General features: G+C 56.8%; 1 protein-coding gene across 5 annotated transcripts; it reads right to left on the minus strand.

The window, feature by feature from the left end:
• Nucleotides 1-38: 38 nt before the first annotated feature.
• LHX6 (LIM homeobox 6) lies at nucleotides 39-16,850 on the minus strand. Of its 5 annotated transcripts, none has more exons than XR_005956502.1 (10): nucleotides 16,277-16,595; nucleotides 15,797-15,979; nucleotides 15,599-15,720; nucleotides 9,952-10,172; nucleotides 7,449-7,549; nucleotides 7,267-7,362; nucleotides 5,909-6,083; nucleotides 5,339-5,442; nucleotides 3,029-3,703; nucleotides 39-2,819 (listed from the first exon to the last, which is right to left on the minus strand). XR_005956502.1 is itself a non-coding variant. In XM_041483905.1 (10 exons), the coding sequence occupies exons 2-10, from the start codon at nucleotides 16,337-16,339 to the stop codon at nucleotides 3,683-3,685; spliced, it is 1,086 nt and encodes a 361-aa protein (XP_041339839.1). In that variant the 5' UTR covers nucleotides 16,340-16,342; nucleotides 16,645-16,850; the 3' UTR covers nucleotides 2,829-3,682. The 5 variants fall into 5 exon arrangements, 4 of the variants coding, with proteins under 4 accessions (XP_041339839.1, XP_041339838.1, XP_041339837.1 ...); XM_041483905.1 differs by lacking the exon at nucleotides 39-2,819 and adding an exon at nucleotides 16,645-16,850 and having other exon boundaries at nucleotides 2,829-3,703; nucleotides 16,277-16,342; XM_041483904.1 differs by lacking the exon at nucleotides 39-2,819 and adding an exon at nucleotides 16,603-16,850 and having other exon boundaries at nucleotides 2,829-3,703; nucleotides 16,277-16,342.
• Nucleotides 16,851-17,137: the final 287 nt, after the last annotated feature.

Genomic DNA, 17,137 nt, shown 5'->3' on the forward strand with positions numbered 1-17,137 from the left:
ATGGAATTACATCATTTTCTGGATGTAAGTGCCAGCACTTCTACTTGCATTAACTTTATTTATTACACAAATAAGACATTTACAAAGCACAACATTAAAAGTATGTAACAAAACAGACATTGGTTTTACAAAAAGTGCTTACAATTTTGTTTTACTTTTTTAAAATAAATATTAGTCTTGACTGTCCACTCATTCAGAGAAAATTTTTTTTTTAACCATTGTAGCCAAGACATGCAGAATTGCAACATGCTACAACAAAATGATTGGCAGATGAAATAAAACTGGTGTTTAGTTGGCATCCTACAGATAAATCACTGATAGTAGTGCAGGATTGGTTCCCACTCCCTGTCCCAACGAGTGAGTTCTGTAAGCACCTTTAGCTCGGGCATTGGGTTAACCAGCATGAGCCAGAAAAAAATCACTGGTGATAAAACCTGAAACCATCCCACTTCCAGAGCCGAGCTCTGTTAGTCACCTCATTAAACTGGAGTGAAGAGCCTTTCACTGGCTGTCTTCAGTGGATTCTGTCTGCAAAAGGGTTTGTAAATAGCAACTGGAAAAGTTTAGTGCGTGGAGTCTGCATTGCTGCACCAGAACCCATCTGGCAATTACTGAATAAACTAAGAAAATGAGAATGACTTTAATTTTATTTTTTTTTTTAATCCACAGACAGGAGATGAATGCAAATGACCTGAGATAAGGTTTGGTTCAGTGGCAACAGTCAGTGTGAAATATGTTGTGAAACAATGTATTGAATAAATTAGAAGATTTCTTACATTCTTGGTACAGTTGAGTATTTTCCATACACATAATTAGCTCTAAAACTGCACAAGCTGAATTGCTTCCAGTTTTTGCAAACAATTTGGGCTTAATATAAACAGAGCCTGATTTCTGAATTAGCAAAGCTGCTCCTGGCTACTTATGGGGGGAAGTGCCCCGAGCACAGTCTGTGGTGAGCCCACATCCCTGGAGAGAAACACCGACATTCCCTGGGCCCTGCCGTGGCACTGCTTACAAACCCTTGGATAGCCAGGACATCTCCAAGGGGGGTTTTTCTGACGGAGTTGGTATTCAGCAGATACATATTTCATAGTTTCCCTTTCACTGCATTGCCAATACAGAAGGGAGAAACACATCAAACCCCTTTTCTCCCTCAACAGGACAGTTGTGGCAATCTCAGAGACTGTGGGATGTCAGGGCAAGTTACAGCCTGAATCTCTCCTTCTGAGTCAAATGGAATAACTACCCATTCCTTTATGGCACTAATTCCACAACTAAATGGTCGTTAGGATGTGCAAGCACAAATGGAGAACAAAGTCAGGCCCCGGTGACGCCCCCGGCCCCCACGAGCATCTCAAGGCTGGCACAGCAACCACCTCAACCTGTGATGACAAACACTCACCAACAGCCAGCCAAGGGAGCACTCATCCTTCCCTCATTGCTATGAAAAGGACAAAAAGGATGCACCTGGTGCCACTGGTGACTGTCCCCTCCCCAAGGGACGCCTCTGCAGAGGTGGCTCCATCAGGTCAGGCGTGTGGCAGCGCCTCGTCACTGGTCACACTCTGGGAATGGTCACTCACACAGCTGGAGGTGACAATAGCATTTTGTGGACTTAATTCCCCTCTCTCCTTTCAAATGTTATTTTGAACTGGGACTAGAGCTGCTGGCTGCAGTTTGACAGACACTGGCCCAGCTGTCCGAGGTAGTACCATCGCTCAGTACACGGACACACACAGGAGGGGGTGTGTGTGTGTGTGTGTGTGGACTTGTTCCAACCAACATCCACGTGTGTTGTACTCAGCTGCTTCTCAAGCCAAGAGATCTCAGTGGCCACCTCAGCAGACGTGCCCATCTCCCCACGCCACTGCTGGAGCGTTCCTGGTGGTTCGGTGGAGCCACGTGTCCGGCTGCTGGTGTCACACGGAGCTCGGGGACGCGGGCAGGAGAAGGCTCCCCACATGTGCAGCATGGGCTGGCCAGAGCAGCAGGATGGTTGCCCACCTGGCCCATGCCGTGGATTGATGCAGGATCTCCCAGAGAGGAAAACACGTGTGTCTACAGTTCCAATTAAAAACAAGTTATGGAGCAGATGGATTCCCATCTCCTGCTCCTCGGGCACGGCTCAGTCACATCCCTCACTGGCTGTGGCTCAGGGTAGGCTTTCACATTCTTGGAAGAGCAGCCTCACAGACACTTCACAGCAGGACAGGCCCATGTGCTTGCGTGGAGAGAGGTTTGGTTACAGACCTGCTCTTGGCTCGGTGCAAACTGAGAAGGGCTGGCAGAGGTCTCATGTTTAGCTTTCGTTATTACCATCAGTGAAGGATGGGATCGTTTTGGAGTCCTTTTCCTGACTTGGGGCCAGACTGCTGAGCACTTCCTGTGCTGTTGCCATGAGCCCAGCCATTCTCCTGGGATGCACCCTCATCCCAGGGCCTGGCAGGACCAGCAGCCCTACCCCAGCAAGAGAGACCAGGAGGGCAGAGGGGATCAGAACCATGCTACCAGACAAAGGAAGATGCCATCCCCTTGCTGTCCACTTGGCTAGCGACGGTTCCTGCTGGCCTTACTGTGGCTTTCACCTTTTTAAGTGGTCTCCAGTTTCTACCCAACTCTTTCCACTGACTGAACTTGAGTCCACAGCAGGGCAGAACATTTCTACACCTTTATGACCACCTTCCATCAAGCATTTCCCAGTCCCAGAGTATGGATTGTCTGAGAGTTTTCTGTAGGTGCATTCTGAAATCACCCATTTGTGATCCAATATGACTCCAAGGAAATTAAGTAGCTTGTTAATAAAGAATGAGAGTAAAAATCTTAAAAAAAAAAAAAAAAAAAAAAAAAAAGATTTGGCAGATGGCTGTGAGAGGAGAGAGATATTCAGTGTTCTAAGAACAAGTCAGCAATCAAAAACTTCAGGGTGCTAAACCTGGCTCTGCCACCAACCCTCATGGTTCCTCTCAGTTTAGGACATCTCTGCTTCCCCTCCTACAAAACGGGGGGAAAAACACTAAGATTTACTTACCTTTGAGTGATCAAAGGACATGTGATTCTAAAGCACTTTGAGGAGGAAGAAAAACTGCCTATTTCCAGCTGGCATCATGTTTTCCACTCAGTGGAGTCTCAGCTACCTGCGAGTTTGGCTCAGGGAGGTCTGTCTATATATCGAGCTGCTGAGCCATAAAGCCAATTTCAGATTTCACACATGCGAGTGGAAAGAAGGAGGGATGTCCAGGAACTGCTTCACTGGTGCAAAGAGAGAATCAGGCCAAACCACGAAAATTCCTCCTTCCTTTGTGTTCAGAGGTGATCATCGACCCCCCCTGAGCTCAGCGTGCTCTGGGTCGTTCATATTCCCGTGGGTTTGGGAGCACGACTTGCGAGCACAGTAGAGTCACCAGTTTTGACTGTGGCTGGCACTGCCTTGGAAGAGACTCACGGTCATTCTACAAGTCCACAAGAAACAAGTGTAAAATGTAACTGTGCACTCAACACACACACACACAGAGTGTCGCTGGAGAAATCGGAGCGGGCGCGAGGTGCTGCTCAGTGGAAGGAACTGCGAGCGCTGGGGCTGAGCTTCTCCCGCGGGACCGGCGGCCGAGGGCCGGGCGCTGTCAGCGGCTGAGGGGCAGCGGTGCTGGCAGGGCCACGGGCACGTGAGGAAGAGTCCCCGCAGTCAGTACTGAAAGAGGATGACCTGGGGGGAGAACGGGAGCGTCAGGGCACAGCGATCGCTGGCAGGGAGCGGCAGGATGGACACGGGCTCTGCCAGGCAGGACACTTCCCCGTAGGAAAACCCTCTCTGGAAGAGCTCTCTGCCCAAGAGCTGCCAGCTCTGCCCAGGGAAGGAGATGCCACTGAGGAGCCCAGGTGAGAGGTGACAGGAAAGGTGCACCACACCTTTGGATGTGAAACCAAACAAAACCGGGCAGCACCCCAAAAATGGCACTTCATTCATCTGTTCCATCATACGGCAGCTGCCAAGAAGGACAGAGACTGTCCTGACTGTCCAGCTGTCCTGACTGCCCACCCCACCCAGTGACCAGCACAGGCTCCCCTCAAACCCTGCAGCTCGCTGCTCTGCAGGGGCAGGAGAAGCAGCAGCTGGGCTGGTCACAGCTCACCTCTCACCAGCCACTGCACTGGGCACCCCCAGAGACAGTGGGGCTGCCCCACACGCAGAGGGAAACACACACTCAGCATTGAAATGTGTTTTCTCAGGATCTCAGCTATCTCTGCTTTTAAAAAATTTTGGATGTGGGGGAAAAAGGCTACTTCAGTTTTCAGGAATTCAACATGCAAGCGATTGTTTAGAAAAGGAGCTGGTTGGGGGGCAGCTCCGTGTCCTGAGAACCCTGTTCTGCAACAGCTGCGAGCCAGTAATTGCATTTAAATCAGGAGCTGCTTGCTGCAGTGAAGCTTCTCTAACAACAGCACCAGGACTGTATAATATTTTCTGAAAACTCTGCAGCTTGCTGGCACACAGGACAAAATGGTAGAATTGAGACAGAAAAAGTGTCTTTGCTGTGCCCCTGCTTCTGCCCATTGAAATAGAGCTCAATAAGCAGTTGCACTGAGAGAGATCTGAAAAGAGAGGTGCTGAGAACTTCTAACAGCAAAGACAAAAGCAAAAACCACTCAGAATTGCCAAAGGCTCAGTGTTTCCTCAGAAGAAAGTCACTGAAACTAGCGTCATGTTTGAGAAGTCTTGCCCCCAATGAGCTGTGTTAGAACAGATACTGTAAGAGCTGAACAGAAAAATATCAACATGCAATATTGTCTCCTGGCCAGAGTTGTGAAATAACATTCCTACTTCAGATATTGTAACAGCCAGTTGTTATTATTTTTAAGCAATACTGCAATCCACAAGAAATGAATCTTTTTTGTTAACTCGTGGAAAACTAGGAAGTTAGCACATGCCACAGGTTCCCCCTGCTCCGTTGTGAACAGCCAGGTGCTGTTCACACTGAGCACACGTGCAGGCACCTGAGGGACAGAGCAGGACAGAGCTCAGGGCACCGGGAAGGGGAAACCAGGGAGGATCCAGGCAGGAGGATGTGAGAGCCCTCAGTGGATGCAGGCACAGAGTCCCAGCATGTCACAACAGCAAGGGCTGCCCAGGGGAACACACAGTGATGCCATTTTGACCAACAGTGGGTACGTCAACCTTAGGGCCCCCAAAACTACGAGCAGACACACGGGTGGGTGGCAGATGCAGAGGTCATGGAGAAGCAGTGATGCTGACAGGAGACAGCGGTGGCAATGGTGTTACACACAAATCTTTGCTACAGCGAGGGTTGGCCCCAGAGCCTGGAACAGGGACTACATTTACCTTCTCACCCCTATTAGATAGTGGTCCTTCCATGTCTGCTTTGAGGTGCACTGGTGGAGCAGTGTAGGGAAGTCTACAGTGCACTTGTCCACACTGTACCTGACCTGTGGATGAGAGGAGGCTTCAGCCTCTGTTACTGCAAACAACACCCGCCCTCTGCGCGGCACGGCCGGGTCCCACGGGGTATGCAGGGACCAGGAGGTGCCCAGCAGGTCAGGGGCACAGCCACAGAGCCAAAACCTGTGTCCAGGCATGACCAAAGCTGCCCATCACTCACAAACCATTCACTGGCACTGGGAACAGAGAAAACAACTCTGCTGTCCTGAGCAGGAAGGAGACCACAGGGCACACTCACACCTCTCCTCCACGACACAGAGAGCACCGCAGGGCCGAGGGCCAGGCAGTAAAACCCAGGCACTGACCTTCCTGGGGAAAGTTAACCCCAGGGGCAGAGTTTATCAGCCACGAGGAGCAGCAGCAGCAGCACGGGCACCACCCCCGCACCCGCAGCACCAGGAGGGTTTTGCCACTGCCCATCCCGGGCTCTTCCCCAGCCCCTCCATCTCTTACTTTCGATGTATCCGTGCAGCGTCACCATCCGGGCCCGCTCGGGGCTGCTGAAGGGCGAGTAGTGGATGTCGTCGGCCAGCGAGGAGGGGATGCGGGACGGGGGCGCTCCCGAGGGCGGCACCGTGTGCTGCGGGGTGTGTTTTTTATGGCGGGCTCTGCAGTTTTGAAACCAAACCTGAAAAGAGAGCAGCGAGGGCTGTGACAGCTGAGAGACAGTTGGGTTAAAATGTGGTCCTTCACCGGGGTCCTTGGATGGATGTTTCTTCGAAGTTTTTATAAAAGGGATGAAAAGCAGCAGGTGTGAGATCTCTGGTCATATCTCACTGTTTCTAATTAAAGGAGTAGTTTGGGAATTCCATCCTAGAGTTAAAACATGTATGGAAAGGGGTTTTTAATGCTAAAGAGGTGATCTGCTCCTTATGCTTTAATTTTTGAAAGATAGCTGTGAGTAAAAACTTTCTCCAAGACTGAGTGAAGATCAGCTCCCCAAGGCAGAGCACACTGGACCATAGAGAAGGAAACAGTCTAAGCATTTGACAAATTATTTCCTGTTCAAAGCGCCTTTAAAAAACATCCACATAAAAAATCACCTGGTGTGCAGCCTGCTTGATCTTTAGCTAAATGAAGAATCTCAATAACAGGGGCTCAAGCCAGATTTTCACACGCAAAATTTAAAAGTGTCATTGGCAAAACAATCTCGGATGAAAGCTCCAAATTTATTTTAATCTCTCGTGTTTTTATTGTGTGCAGAAAGTGTGTGAGCAGAATGTTAAAGTGATGAGTACAAACGTCACCAAGAGGCAGAGCTGGACTGGCTGGGAGCTGCAGAGGGGACATTTCTCAGTCCCTACGGCACCACTCACCCTCTTCTCCTCCCACATCAGGGGTGGGAACTTCCTTGCCACAGTGTCCTCTGGAGCTGCAAAACTCCTTTTTCTTTAAACTTCTCAATGCCAATGCTTCCTGACTCTGCCTGCTCGTGGCAGGGGCGGCTGCTGGGGGAGCTGCCACACTCCCAGCAGCGGCTGGGACAGAGCACAGCGCTCTGCTAGCGGCAGCTTTGCAGCCAGTGATTTATTGTGGATGGCTGGGGCTGTTGGGGTTTTGATTCATCGCATCACAAGAGGGAAAAACAAACAGCAAACCCACGAGTGAGACACAGAAGGAACGGCGCTGGCATCGCTGCGGGAGCAGAGGAGCCGGCACGCAGGGAGGCAGCTCGAAGCTGCTGGATGCTGCAGGTCTGGGGTGAGGAGCCACAGGCTGTGAGTGTGAGCCCTGGCTGGTGCCAGCCTTCAGGTGCCCCCTGCCTGCCCTGCCTGGCCGGTGGTGGCCACCCGTGCCCGTCCTGCCCTCACCTGAATGACTCTGCGGCTCAGCCCCGTCATGTCCGCCAGCTTCTGCAGCGTTTGTGCGTCGGGGTTGTTGTCCTGAGCAAACTGTGCCTGCATGACCTGTGGAGAGAGGAGAGGAGAGAGGGGCTCGGGGTGAGGCTGGGGGGTCCCGGCCCCCGCAGCCCCCCTGGCCCTGCTGCCCTTACCTGCAGCTGCTCGGCGGTGAAGGAGGTGCGGGCTCTCTTGGCCGGCTTGGGCTGGCTGTCCTGCTCCGAGGGCACAGCCCCCTCCAGCGTGATCCCATTGCCTGCAGGAGAGAGCTCCTCTGAGCCACAGGGCAGGAGCCGGCCTGCCCCACCACGTGCAGCAGCTGCTGCTCGGGGGGACGCCACACCTGGTGGCACCACAGGGCATCCCCTCAAGGGAGGGACAACAGCCCGGGCATCACAGCCTGGGACAGCCAAAGCACCTCTTGCTGCAGTGGGAGCAGAAAGAGTGGAGCCAGCATTGCCACCTGGGAGCTGCCTTGGGCTGCTGAGCCCCTCTGCACGCAGGGAAGGAGAAACAACCATTCCCCAAGAGTTTACTGCAGAATTAAGAAAAATGCAGCAAGTGGTGGAAGGCACAGGGAATAAGGGGAGACAGCAGCAGGCAGAGGGTCAAGGTGGTGTGTGAGGGCAAGCACTGATGTCCCTCTGGCCCTGACTCCTGGTCACATTCTCCAGGGAGTGGCTCAGAAGGGACTCTGTCTCTGCCAGGCTCACCAACATCCATCACTCCTGCCCCTCGCTGCCCCCTGTGATCCTGTTTTCCCTCAAGGGCTCTGCCTCCATCAGTCCTTCCATGTGCTCAGAGCATTTCAATGAGCTCTTCGCTCCTTTCCCCAGCCTCAAACTGTCCCAGCATCCTGACCTCCTCTTCCTCCTGGGTCCCAGAGCAGCAGCAGGAGCTTTGGGGTGGCCATGCATGAGCAGCAGCCACACTAAGGGGACACTCCAGAGGGGCACTGACCTCCCCCTTGCCCAGCCCCGTGTCAGGGCAATCCCAGCCATGCTCACGCTGCTGTGCAGCCTCACAGAGGGTGCCCAGGGCCCTGCTGCAGCCTGTGCCACCCTGGCTGCCCCTGGCAGTGTAGGTGAAGCTGAGGGAGGGGCGAGGGAGGACGGGTGGGGGAGGGCAGAGAGCAGGGCTGGCGCTCGCCCCGGCCCAGGATGCGCCTGCACAGCCCAGGGATCGCTCCACAAGCTGGACCAGGCTGTGATTGTCTTGGCTTGAGTTGAAGGACTTTCTCATATAGTTTGACTTGTTCTTTTCGGATGATGAATGGGACTCTGACTTCAGCAACATCTGTTTATTTTTCTTGTATGTAAAACCTCATGTGCAGAAGAAATTGCTGGGTAATTACTGGAGGGGGGAGTGTGGCCCTGCAACTCCACAGCAACTACAGCTCTCCAAAGTGATCCCACCCCCTTCTCAAAACCCCTTGGACACAGGTAGTGACACCTGACACTCACCAGGTGCCCCGGCACTGCCCAACCTTGTGCTCAGCCCACTCCAGCAGGTCGTTGAGAGCAGCAGCAGCAGCAAACCCACCCTGCCAGCCCTCAGCCAGGGCAACAGCTCTGCAGGACTCCCCGGTGCCAGACCCTGCTGTCCTCACACCATTCTGCTCCCCCAGGACACGTGGCTTCTCCTCCTCCATCCTTGCTCCCCATGACCTCCCTCACACCCCACAGCAGCTGACCAGATGGACCAACACACCATGAGCCATGTCCTGAACCAGGACCCTCCCAGCCCAGCTGGGCACTCTGTTTTCATCCTCTTTCTCAAACACAGCAAACTGAACTATATTATTTTCCTGTCAGGTTGTTAATGGTTTCCACATGCTGCATGGGCCGGGACATGGCATGTCACTCCCTGTGCCCACCGTGTGCTGAAGCACTTTCCACCACAGGACAGGTCCTGGCACTGCCCGTCCTCTGGACTAACCCCACAGATCTGTTCCTCTGAGCATCATTCTGGGCACTGCCATGCAGGAGGGTGGGGAAGGGACAGGAGCTGCAGTGCTGCGTGACCCCGGTGACACCGGCTCCACTGTCTGGCCGTGGCACAACCCCAGATGGGCAGGACGGGTGGAAAATGATGGGAAGGTTTTGTCCAGTCACCAATCCCACCTTCTACATTTCTGACTCACAGCCTCAAATCCCAGCAGCCTCCTCACGCTCTGCACTCCAGGCTGTGCAGGACCAGGCACTTGTCCCTGGCATTGCCCATGGCACACAGGTCTGCCACGAGCTGCAGGTGCTGCCAGCACATTGGCCACGCCACGAGCCCTCTGCCAGCCCAGGGCCTTGTGCTCAAACCCCCCAGGGCCACCCATCATCCTTTTTGGCAATGACAGGACCAACCCCAACACCCTGTGCTGAGGGTCTGCGACACCCTGTCTCACAGGGGACGGTGACACCCTGTCTCACAGGGGACAGCAACACCCTGTCTCACAGGGGGACAGCGACACCCTGTCTCATTGGGGACAGTGACACCCTGTCTCACAGGGGGACAGCGACACCCTGTCTCACAGGGGGACAGTGAGACCCTGTCTCACAGGGGGACCATGACATCCTCTCTCACAGGGGACCATGACATCCTGTCTCACTGGGGACAGTGACACCCTCTCTCACGGGCGAGGCCGTGGCCGCCGGCACTCCGTACCGTTCTCTGCCGCTCGCTTGAGGTTCTCGATCATGGTGTCGTAGTGGATCCGGCACAGCACCTTCTCCTCCACCAGGCCGAACTCCTCGCCGGTGGAGAGCTGCCTCTTGCAGGAGAAGCAGGCGAAGCAGGCCAGGTGGTAGGCGTTGCCCCGCGCCCGCCGCACCCAGTCGCTGGCGTAGATCTGCCTGCCACAGCGGGCACACTTGGTACCGAACCGGCTGCGGAGGAGAAGAGAGAGGTGAGGGCAGGCAGGGAGGGCAGGGAGGTGAGGGCAGGCAGGGGAAGACAGGCAGCACCATGCCAGGGTGCAGGTGCTGCTGCCGACCCCGCTGCTCACCCCGACCACGCCAGCTCCCACAGCACCCGTGCATGCAGAGATGCAGCGGGGCCGCCCCAGCGGTGCCCGTGCCGTGGCAGTGCCAGCGGTGTGGGCAGCAGTGGGTGGAACTCGGTGCAGCCCTGCGGCGCCAGACGCGGCCGAGGGGCCGAGGTGACGCAGCGCCGTGAATCAGCTTCCAAGCCCGTGGGTTTTTTATTTTGATAACAGCCAGTGTGACACTCGGATGGAAACTGTGTCAGAGCTGGTCCTCTCCCGCTGCCATAAATCAAACCATGTGTGTTCTCCTCACACGTACAGGCGCACACGTCTGCTTTTTCCCCCGTGGAGGAGGTCTCCTCACTGTGAGAGCATGATGACTGTGCTGGAGTGAGCTGTGCTGGAAGGTAGCTGAGCACAGTCAAGAAGCAGACAGCCAGGATCCCCTCACCAGGTGATTGTGTGAAAACCCCCATTCTGTCAGGAGGCTGATGGTCAAGGGCAGGTGATTCACAGGGAGCAGCAGATGTGGCCCCCATGGCCCTGAACCCCCCGGTCAGTGTGTGACACGAGGTGCCAGGCAGGTTTGATATCTGCATGTTCAGTACTACTGCTGCTTAAAATAACAAACGCAATGAACAGCAGCGAGAGCATCAGGAGAGAAGGGAGCATCTCCTCTGCCACCCCAGAGGTGGTACTGGCTCCAACACAGTCAGTGCACTTCCCCACACAGCCCAGCACTGCCACTGTCACCTCAGGCTCCCGAGGGCTCCTGCCAGCCCCTCACCACAGTGGGAAGCAGAGCCACAGGCAGCCCTGCCCGAGCAGCTCCAGAATCTGTTGGTGCAGACACAAAACACCGACAAGAAATGACCACAGCAAGAGACAGGAGAGACGCCACAGCACAAAACCTTGGGTTCAGTGGCCAGAGCAGCCCCAGGCTCTGCAGACAGGCAGAGACAGAGCCCAGGCCAGGCCACCAAGGCCAGTGTGCTGCCCATGCCCGACCCCACACCGAGGAACTGCTGCCCACCACGGGCCCAGCAAGATGTGGAAATACTGTCCTGTGCTGGGATTACTAATAGCAAAACTATTTGGGAGGAAAAGAAGGGTCTACATTTTTCAGCCTGACCATAGCTGACCAAAAAAGAAGAAAAAAAAAAGAGGACATTTCTGTGCTGAAATTATACAGAGACTTAGCTAAGAGACTTCACTAATTTACTTCAGATGGGAACATTGTAAACTGACTTTGTGCCAGCTCGTTTATATAAACGCACAAACAAAAGAACTGTATTAATTTTTTATTTAGAAATAAAGATCATTCCTGTAAATTGAATTACTTTGAACAATGTGCTATGTAAACAGTCGTACTTGCTGAACAGCATCAAGCGAGGGGCAGGCGTACGGAGCTAATGGCACGTGGTGATCGCCGCTCCCCGCGCCAATCCCAGCCCAGGCGGGGGAGCACAGCACGGGCACGGGGAAACTGAGGCACCGCACAGGAAAGGTCACACGTCCCCAGCACACATCCGCTGGGGTCTGGGGAGACACCCAGGCATCTCCTGAGGACCAGGCAGGACCCCCAGGTTGGCAGCAGCGCCCAGGGAGCCGGACAGGGTTCGCTGAAAGGCGCGGGGGCTTGCATGGCCGTGGCAGCAGCACAGGCAGAGGCTGATGTTCCTGTCCCTGCAGGGCCACACCACGAGCAGAACCTGCAGAGAGGCTGGGGCTCAGCACAGCGCGGGTACAGGGCTGCACAGCCTGCGGCAGCAGCGATGCTGACGCTGCGCCTGCGGCTCTCGGCCAACTCCCGTCTGCGGCACCGCTGCAGCCATCGGGGACACGGCTGGGGCCAGGCACCAGCACCCACTGTCACCCCACAGAGGTGACACTGCAGGGACCACCACTGCCAGGGACACAGGAACGGGGAGAAAAAGGTCTGCAAGAATTCTGCCCCGACCATCACCACTGCAAATAACAGCTCAAACACAAGACAGGGTTTAGCTCACAGAGCTCGCAGCGCGGTGAGAGCCCAAAGAGCCCCAGGGCTCCACAGGACTCCTGCCACCTGCCTGGTAGGGACAGGGATGCGAATGGGGACAGGGCCACATGTAGCAAGAGACACAGAGCCAGAGGATTTGTCCAAGCCCAGAACTGTGACACACACTGCAGCATTACCAAACGCTATCAGAACCATGGGCTCATGCCCTGCATGCATGGTTTGTGGTCAGGTGAGCAGATGCTCTCCCCAAAGGTTAACTCTGGGAGATGGAAACTGACAACAGGAAAGACTCATCCCAGGAAGACTCATCCCAGGAAGACTCATCCCAGGAAGACTCATCCCACCTCCCCCAGAGGCAGCCGCATCATCTGGGGCGCAGGAAGAGCAGAGGCGGGAGGACGCCCTGGTGCATCCTGTGTCTCCCACGCTGCTTGTCCCCAGGTGCCACAGCTCCCTCAGCCCTCCTGTCCATCCCTGCCTGCAGGGAAAGGGCAAGGGGCACCAGCCCCAGGGCCACGCACAGCTCAAACATCCCTGTCCCCTCCTGGGTCCTGTCCCCTTCTGCAGGAAGCCTCTAGCACAGCCCTCAGAGCCAGCTGTGGCTCACATCTGCCCAGTCCCACAGCAGAGCCCAGCGCTGCCTCAGCGAGGATCTTCGCACTGTGCCACTGCAGTGCCCGAGCAGGAGCATCATCCTGGAGGGACACAACCTCTGGGATGAAGGCCACCTGAGCCACGGCCAGGCCAGTGACCCCAAGGTCACAGGCCTGCAGACTGCCCACCGAGGTCACAGCAGGGCACAGCGGGAATCACACCAGGATCACGGGAATCACACCAGGATCACTCTGGGCCTCCGGGCAACCGGAGCCATGGGAGCTTGGCTGTGAGCAGCCCTTGCATGGCTGGGAACACAGTGTTCTGCTCAATGAGCTCCAATTTTAATTTGGTTCTCCTTGGAGCGCTGGAGTCTTAGATGCCAAATGTAATTATTTGACAAGACACAGGAAACAGCAGCATTTGCTTAAAAATGCACACGAGGCCATGGAATCACGGCAGAGCCAGCACCTACACAGCTCCTCATGGGGACAGAGAAGGGACACTTGCACAGAGCAGGCCTAACCACACTCCCTGTGGGCAGTGGGGCTGTGACATGACAGCCCCATGCCTGACAGCTTTCATCCTCAGCGTCCCCCAACAGCACCGGAGTCGGAGGGATCAGCTCTGCAGCAGCCCAGCATCCGTGTGACCCATGAAGAGCCTCTCACTGCCCCTTCCATCTGCCTCAGCTCCAAGCACCACACGCCTTAGGATGGGGTTTCTGCTTTGCTTAAAAAAACCCCCAAACCCTCACACATTTAATCTGCCTCAAATAACAAATAAAATTTTCAAAATCCATCCCGGGAATCAGGTTTAGCCCGCGCCACGCACCAGCTTCCACTGGCTGGAGTCAACAAGATGCCAGCCAGGATGCTCCCAGGGTGCAGGAGGTGGCCGAGAGGGTGGACACGGGGCGAGTTTGCCAGGGGTAGCGGGAGGGATCCCAGCCCTGCTGAGCGGCTCCCGGCCGCACACCGGCACCGCCGGCGGTGGTTCAGCCCGGCTCGTTCTGCCGCGGGAGGCGGCGGGAGCGACCCCCGCCCACCACCCCCGAGCACCGAGCGGGGCTCGGCCGGGGCCGCAGCGATCCCCGCGGGCTCGGGGACAGCGAGGCAGCTCCGCACCCGCCGGGCTCCGAGCGCCGCCGCTGCCGTCGCTGCCGCCGCTCAGAGATTCACAAAAATAAAATTTAAAAATCTCTCCAAACCCCCACCTTTCTTTGTAAAAGACAAGTGCGGAGCGCGGGCTGGGAGCCCCCGCGCCCCCCGAACGGGTGCCGCAGGAACCGGGAGCGTCCTGCGGCGGCTTCCGCGATTTTCGTTTTATTTCCCTTGGCCCCGCCGGTAGCGGCGGGCAGAGCCTGGCTGCTCCCAACGGGGAAGGGGTTCGGAGCTTCTCGGGCGGGGGGTCGTGAAACAGATTAATTTTAACATTGTTATTTGCCATATTTGCTCAAAGGTCATTTCGAGATCGCGGCGCTACTTTAAAACCGCCTTTGGAAAGGTACGCTCATGAAAACAAACGAAAAAGAAACCAAACATCAGCGGCACCAGAACGGCGATAAATGAATGAAAACGCTCAAAGTGCTCCAAAACAGCACCGCGGCCCCGGGACCCCCTTGTGCCTTTCTGTGCTGAGTGGGGAAAATTTCGCTGAAATCGCCGAAAATTGCTGTTTGAAAATAATAGCAATAATAATAGTAATAACAACAACAAAAACCACTACAGGGCAGGACGCAGAGCACCGCAGCCTCGGGACGGACCCGGTTCTCCGAGCCCCGCTCCCGCCTCCGTGAGCCCCGCACTGCCGGCGGCACCGCACCGAGCCCGGCGGGGGCAGGGGCTGAGCTGCGGAAAATCGGGCACTCGCAGACCCTTTAACAAAAACCACCGGAGGAATCTCCGCGGTGCCCCCCGAGCTCCCCTGCCCGCTGTCGTCGGGGCAGCCCCGAGCTCTGCCGCGGCCGGAGGATGCTCCGAGCCCCCCGTGCCCTGCCGGGGTCATTCCCATTTCCTGCCCGCCATTCCCCTTCCTCCCGGGTCAAACAGCATTCCCTCATCCTCGTAGGATGGGGAAAGTCAGAGCGGGGGTTCCAATGTTTAGTTAAATCCCGGCGAGGAGTTCAAAATACTCAGTCTCCTCGTGCGAGTCAAATTGAGGGGGGGAATTAGTGGTTTAAGGTTTAGAACAGAAAGCCTGTCGAAGCCAGGACATCCTCCCTGCGGGACAGGCTGTCCCGGGTGTGCGGGTCCGGGCCGCAGCTGCCGCCCGTCGTTCCTTTCCGTTCCGTAACGCGCTCCCGCCGCGGACGCTCCGGCCATTGCGGGCCCACAGCGCTGACAGGGGCTCCCCGAAAGCCGCTGGGCACCGCAGGCTGCCAGCACCTATCTCCCCTCCGGAAGGAGCCGGGACGAGGCCGTTCGAGCCCCTTTTCCCCGCCGCGGGGCCATCCCCGGCACGCCGCACCCCCGGAGCCGGGAGCAGCAGGGGCTCGGGGCGCCCGCACAGCCCGGCCGGGGGGCAGGAATCCCTCCGGGCCGTTGTGCAGTTGCATCCCAAACTCCCTTCCTTCTTTTCTCCCCGTTTCCCGAGGGTCGTCTCCCAGCCGGCTGCTCCAGGGCGCCCTGCGGGTTTTCCGAACCTTCCCCACGGCAGCTCCCGAGCGGCCCCGACCCCGCGGCAACCGGCGAGGGCTGAGCCCCCCGGAGCGGCCCCGGCCCGGTCCCTACCTGAAGTAGTCCATCTTGCAGAAAATCTCCTTGTTCTTGATGTAGCAGCTGTGCTGCTGGCGCAGCGAGGTGCGGCACACGGAGCACTCCAGGCACCGGACGTGCCAGATGAGGTTGTTCACCTGCGGCAGAGAAGGGGCTGAGACCCGGGGCCACCCGCCGCCCCCCGCCGCCCCCGCCGCCCTCCGCGCCGCTCACCTTCAGCAGGTACCGGTCGAGGATCTCCAGCCCGCAGCTGGAGCAGACGTTTTTGCCGGCGGACGGCGTGGAGGAGGAAGAGGATGGCGGGGAGCAGACGGACGGCGTGGAAGGGGTGCTGGGCGCCGAGCGGGCGTCCTCCTTCTCCAGGGCTCCAGGCAGAGGCTCCCCGTCGGGCTGCGACTGCGGGCAGAGCCGCCGCGGGGCCGTCAGCCGGGGCCCCGCCGCTCCCCGCAGCACCGAAGCGCAGCGTCCCGCCGGGTCCCCGCAGCCCTCGGCATCCCCTGCCCGGCGGGGACGCACAAACCCGCGACATCCCCGGCGGGACCCCGTAATCCCCGGTCCCGCGCGTCCCCACATCCCCCGGCCCAGCGGATCCCGGCGCGTCCCCACAGCTCCCCGCACCCCCGGCCCAGTGCGGCCCCGCATTCCCGGCCCGGCGGGTCCCGGCTGAAACCCGCAACCCCCGGCCCCACTTACCATGGCGCGGGAGTGCGGGTCCAGGCAGCGGGCGCTCCCCTTGGGCAGCGGCTCCGGCGGCATCACCTTGATGGAGAGAGCGGGAGAGGGAGGCTGCGGCTCCATGCGCCGGGCGAGCGCGGGGCACCCTATATAAACCGCCTCAAAACAATAAATAAGAACTTTCTAGTGGCCATTTAAATCCTTTGCAACAAAAGCTGCGTCTCTTTAATGAAGCAATTTGAATGTGGATTGAATTCTCCCCCTGCCTGCACTTAACCCGGGCCTCTTGAAGTAATCGCTCGGTTCCCATGCGAGCCAAGGCGCTGAAAAACCCCCCAAACTACCTGCAATTAGAAATTGCCGTAAATGCCCGAGATAAGAGGTACCAGAGTGTCAATTCCGGCTGTCAATCAGGGAATCCATCAGGCCACCCAAAGAATTGCAAATTTGATTTTTTTAATGGTAGTAATTAAAAATCGAAATTCTTCCCCCTCTCCCTCCGCCGAGCACAAAACGCCCCAGAAAACGCCGGGATGGAAAAATCCACCCCTCTGGCGCGGGAGGCAGCGAGCGGCCCCGGCCCCGCCGCTGCCCGCCCCGACGGGGCGCACGGTGCGGGCCGGCCCCGCAGCCCCCCTCGGATCGCGGCAGCGGGGATCGCGCCCACCGCCGCGGCGTCTGGCCGCCCGCCGCTGCCCGGGCTTCATTAGTAACCTGATAATTCCCCAGCAAAGCCCCGGCAGCGGTGCCACCGCCGGGTAATTGCAGGACGGTAACGTGAGCTGATGGCGGCCGGGGATGGATCCTCGCCGTTATTGATTGTGACAGCTAAATTGTTAACCGAGAGGGAAATCAGATGAAAGCCATTTTAGAATAAAT

Source organism: Pyrgilauda ruficollis, unplaced genomic scaffold (genome assembly GCF_017590135.1).
Source record: "Pyrgilauda ruficollis isolate IOZ18807 unplaced genomic scaffold, ASM1759013v1 scaffold62, whole genome shotgun sequence".
NCBI lineage: Eukaryota > Metazoa > Chordata > Aves > Passeriformes > Passeridae > Pyrgilauda > Pyrgilauda ruficollis.

Excerpts from the sequence above, each read along its gene's own strand:
- LHX6 (XM_041483903.1), bottom strand. The coding sequence starts at position 16,381 with ATGGAGCCGCAGCCTCCCTCTCCCGCTCTCTCCATCAAGGTGATGCCG. Across the intron at positions 15,980-16,276 it reads ACCCGCACTCCCGCGCCATG|TCGCAGCCCGACGGGGAGCC; the intron begins GTAAGTGGGGCC and ends CTCTGCCCGCAG. Across the intron at positions 5,443-5,908 it reads GCTGCACGGATACATCGAAA|GTCAGGTACAGTGTGGACAA; the intron begins GTAAGAGATGGA and ends TCTCATCCACAG.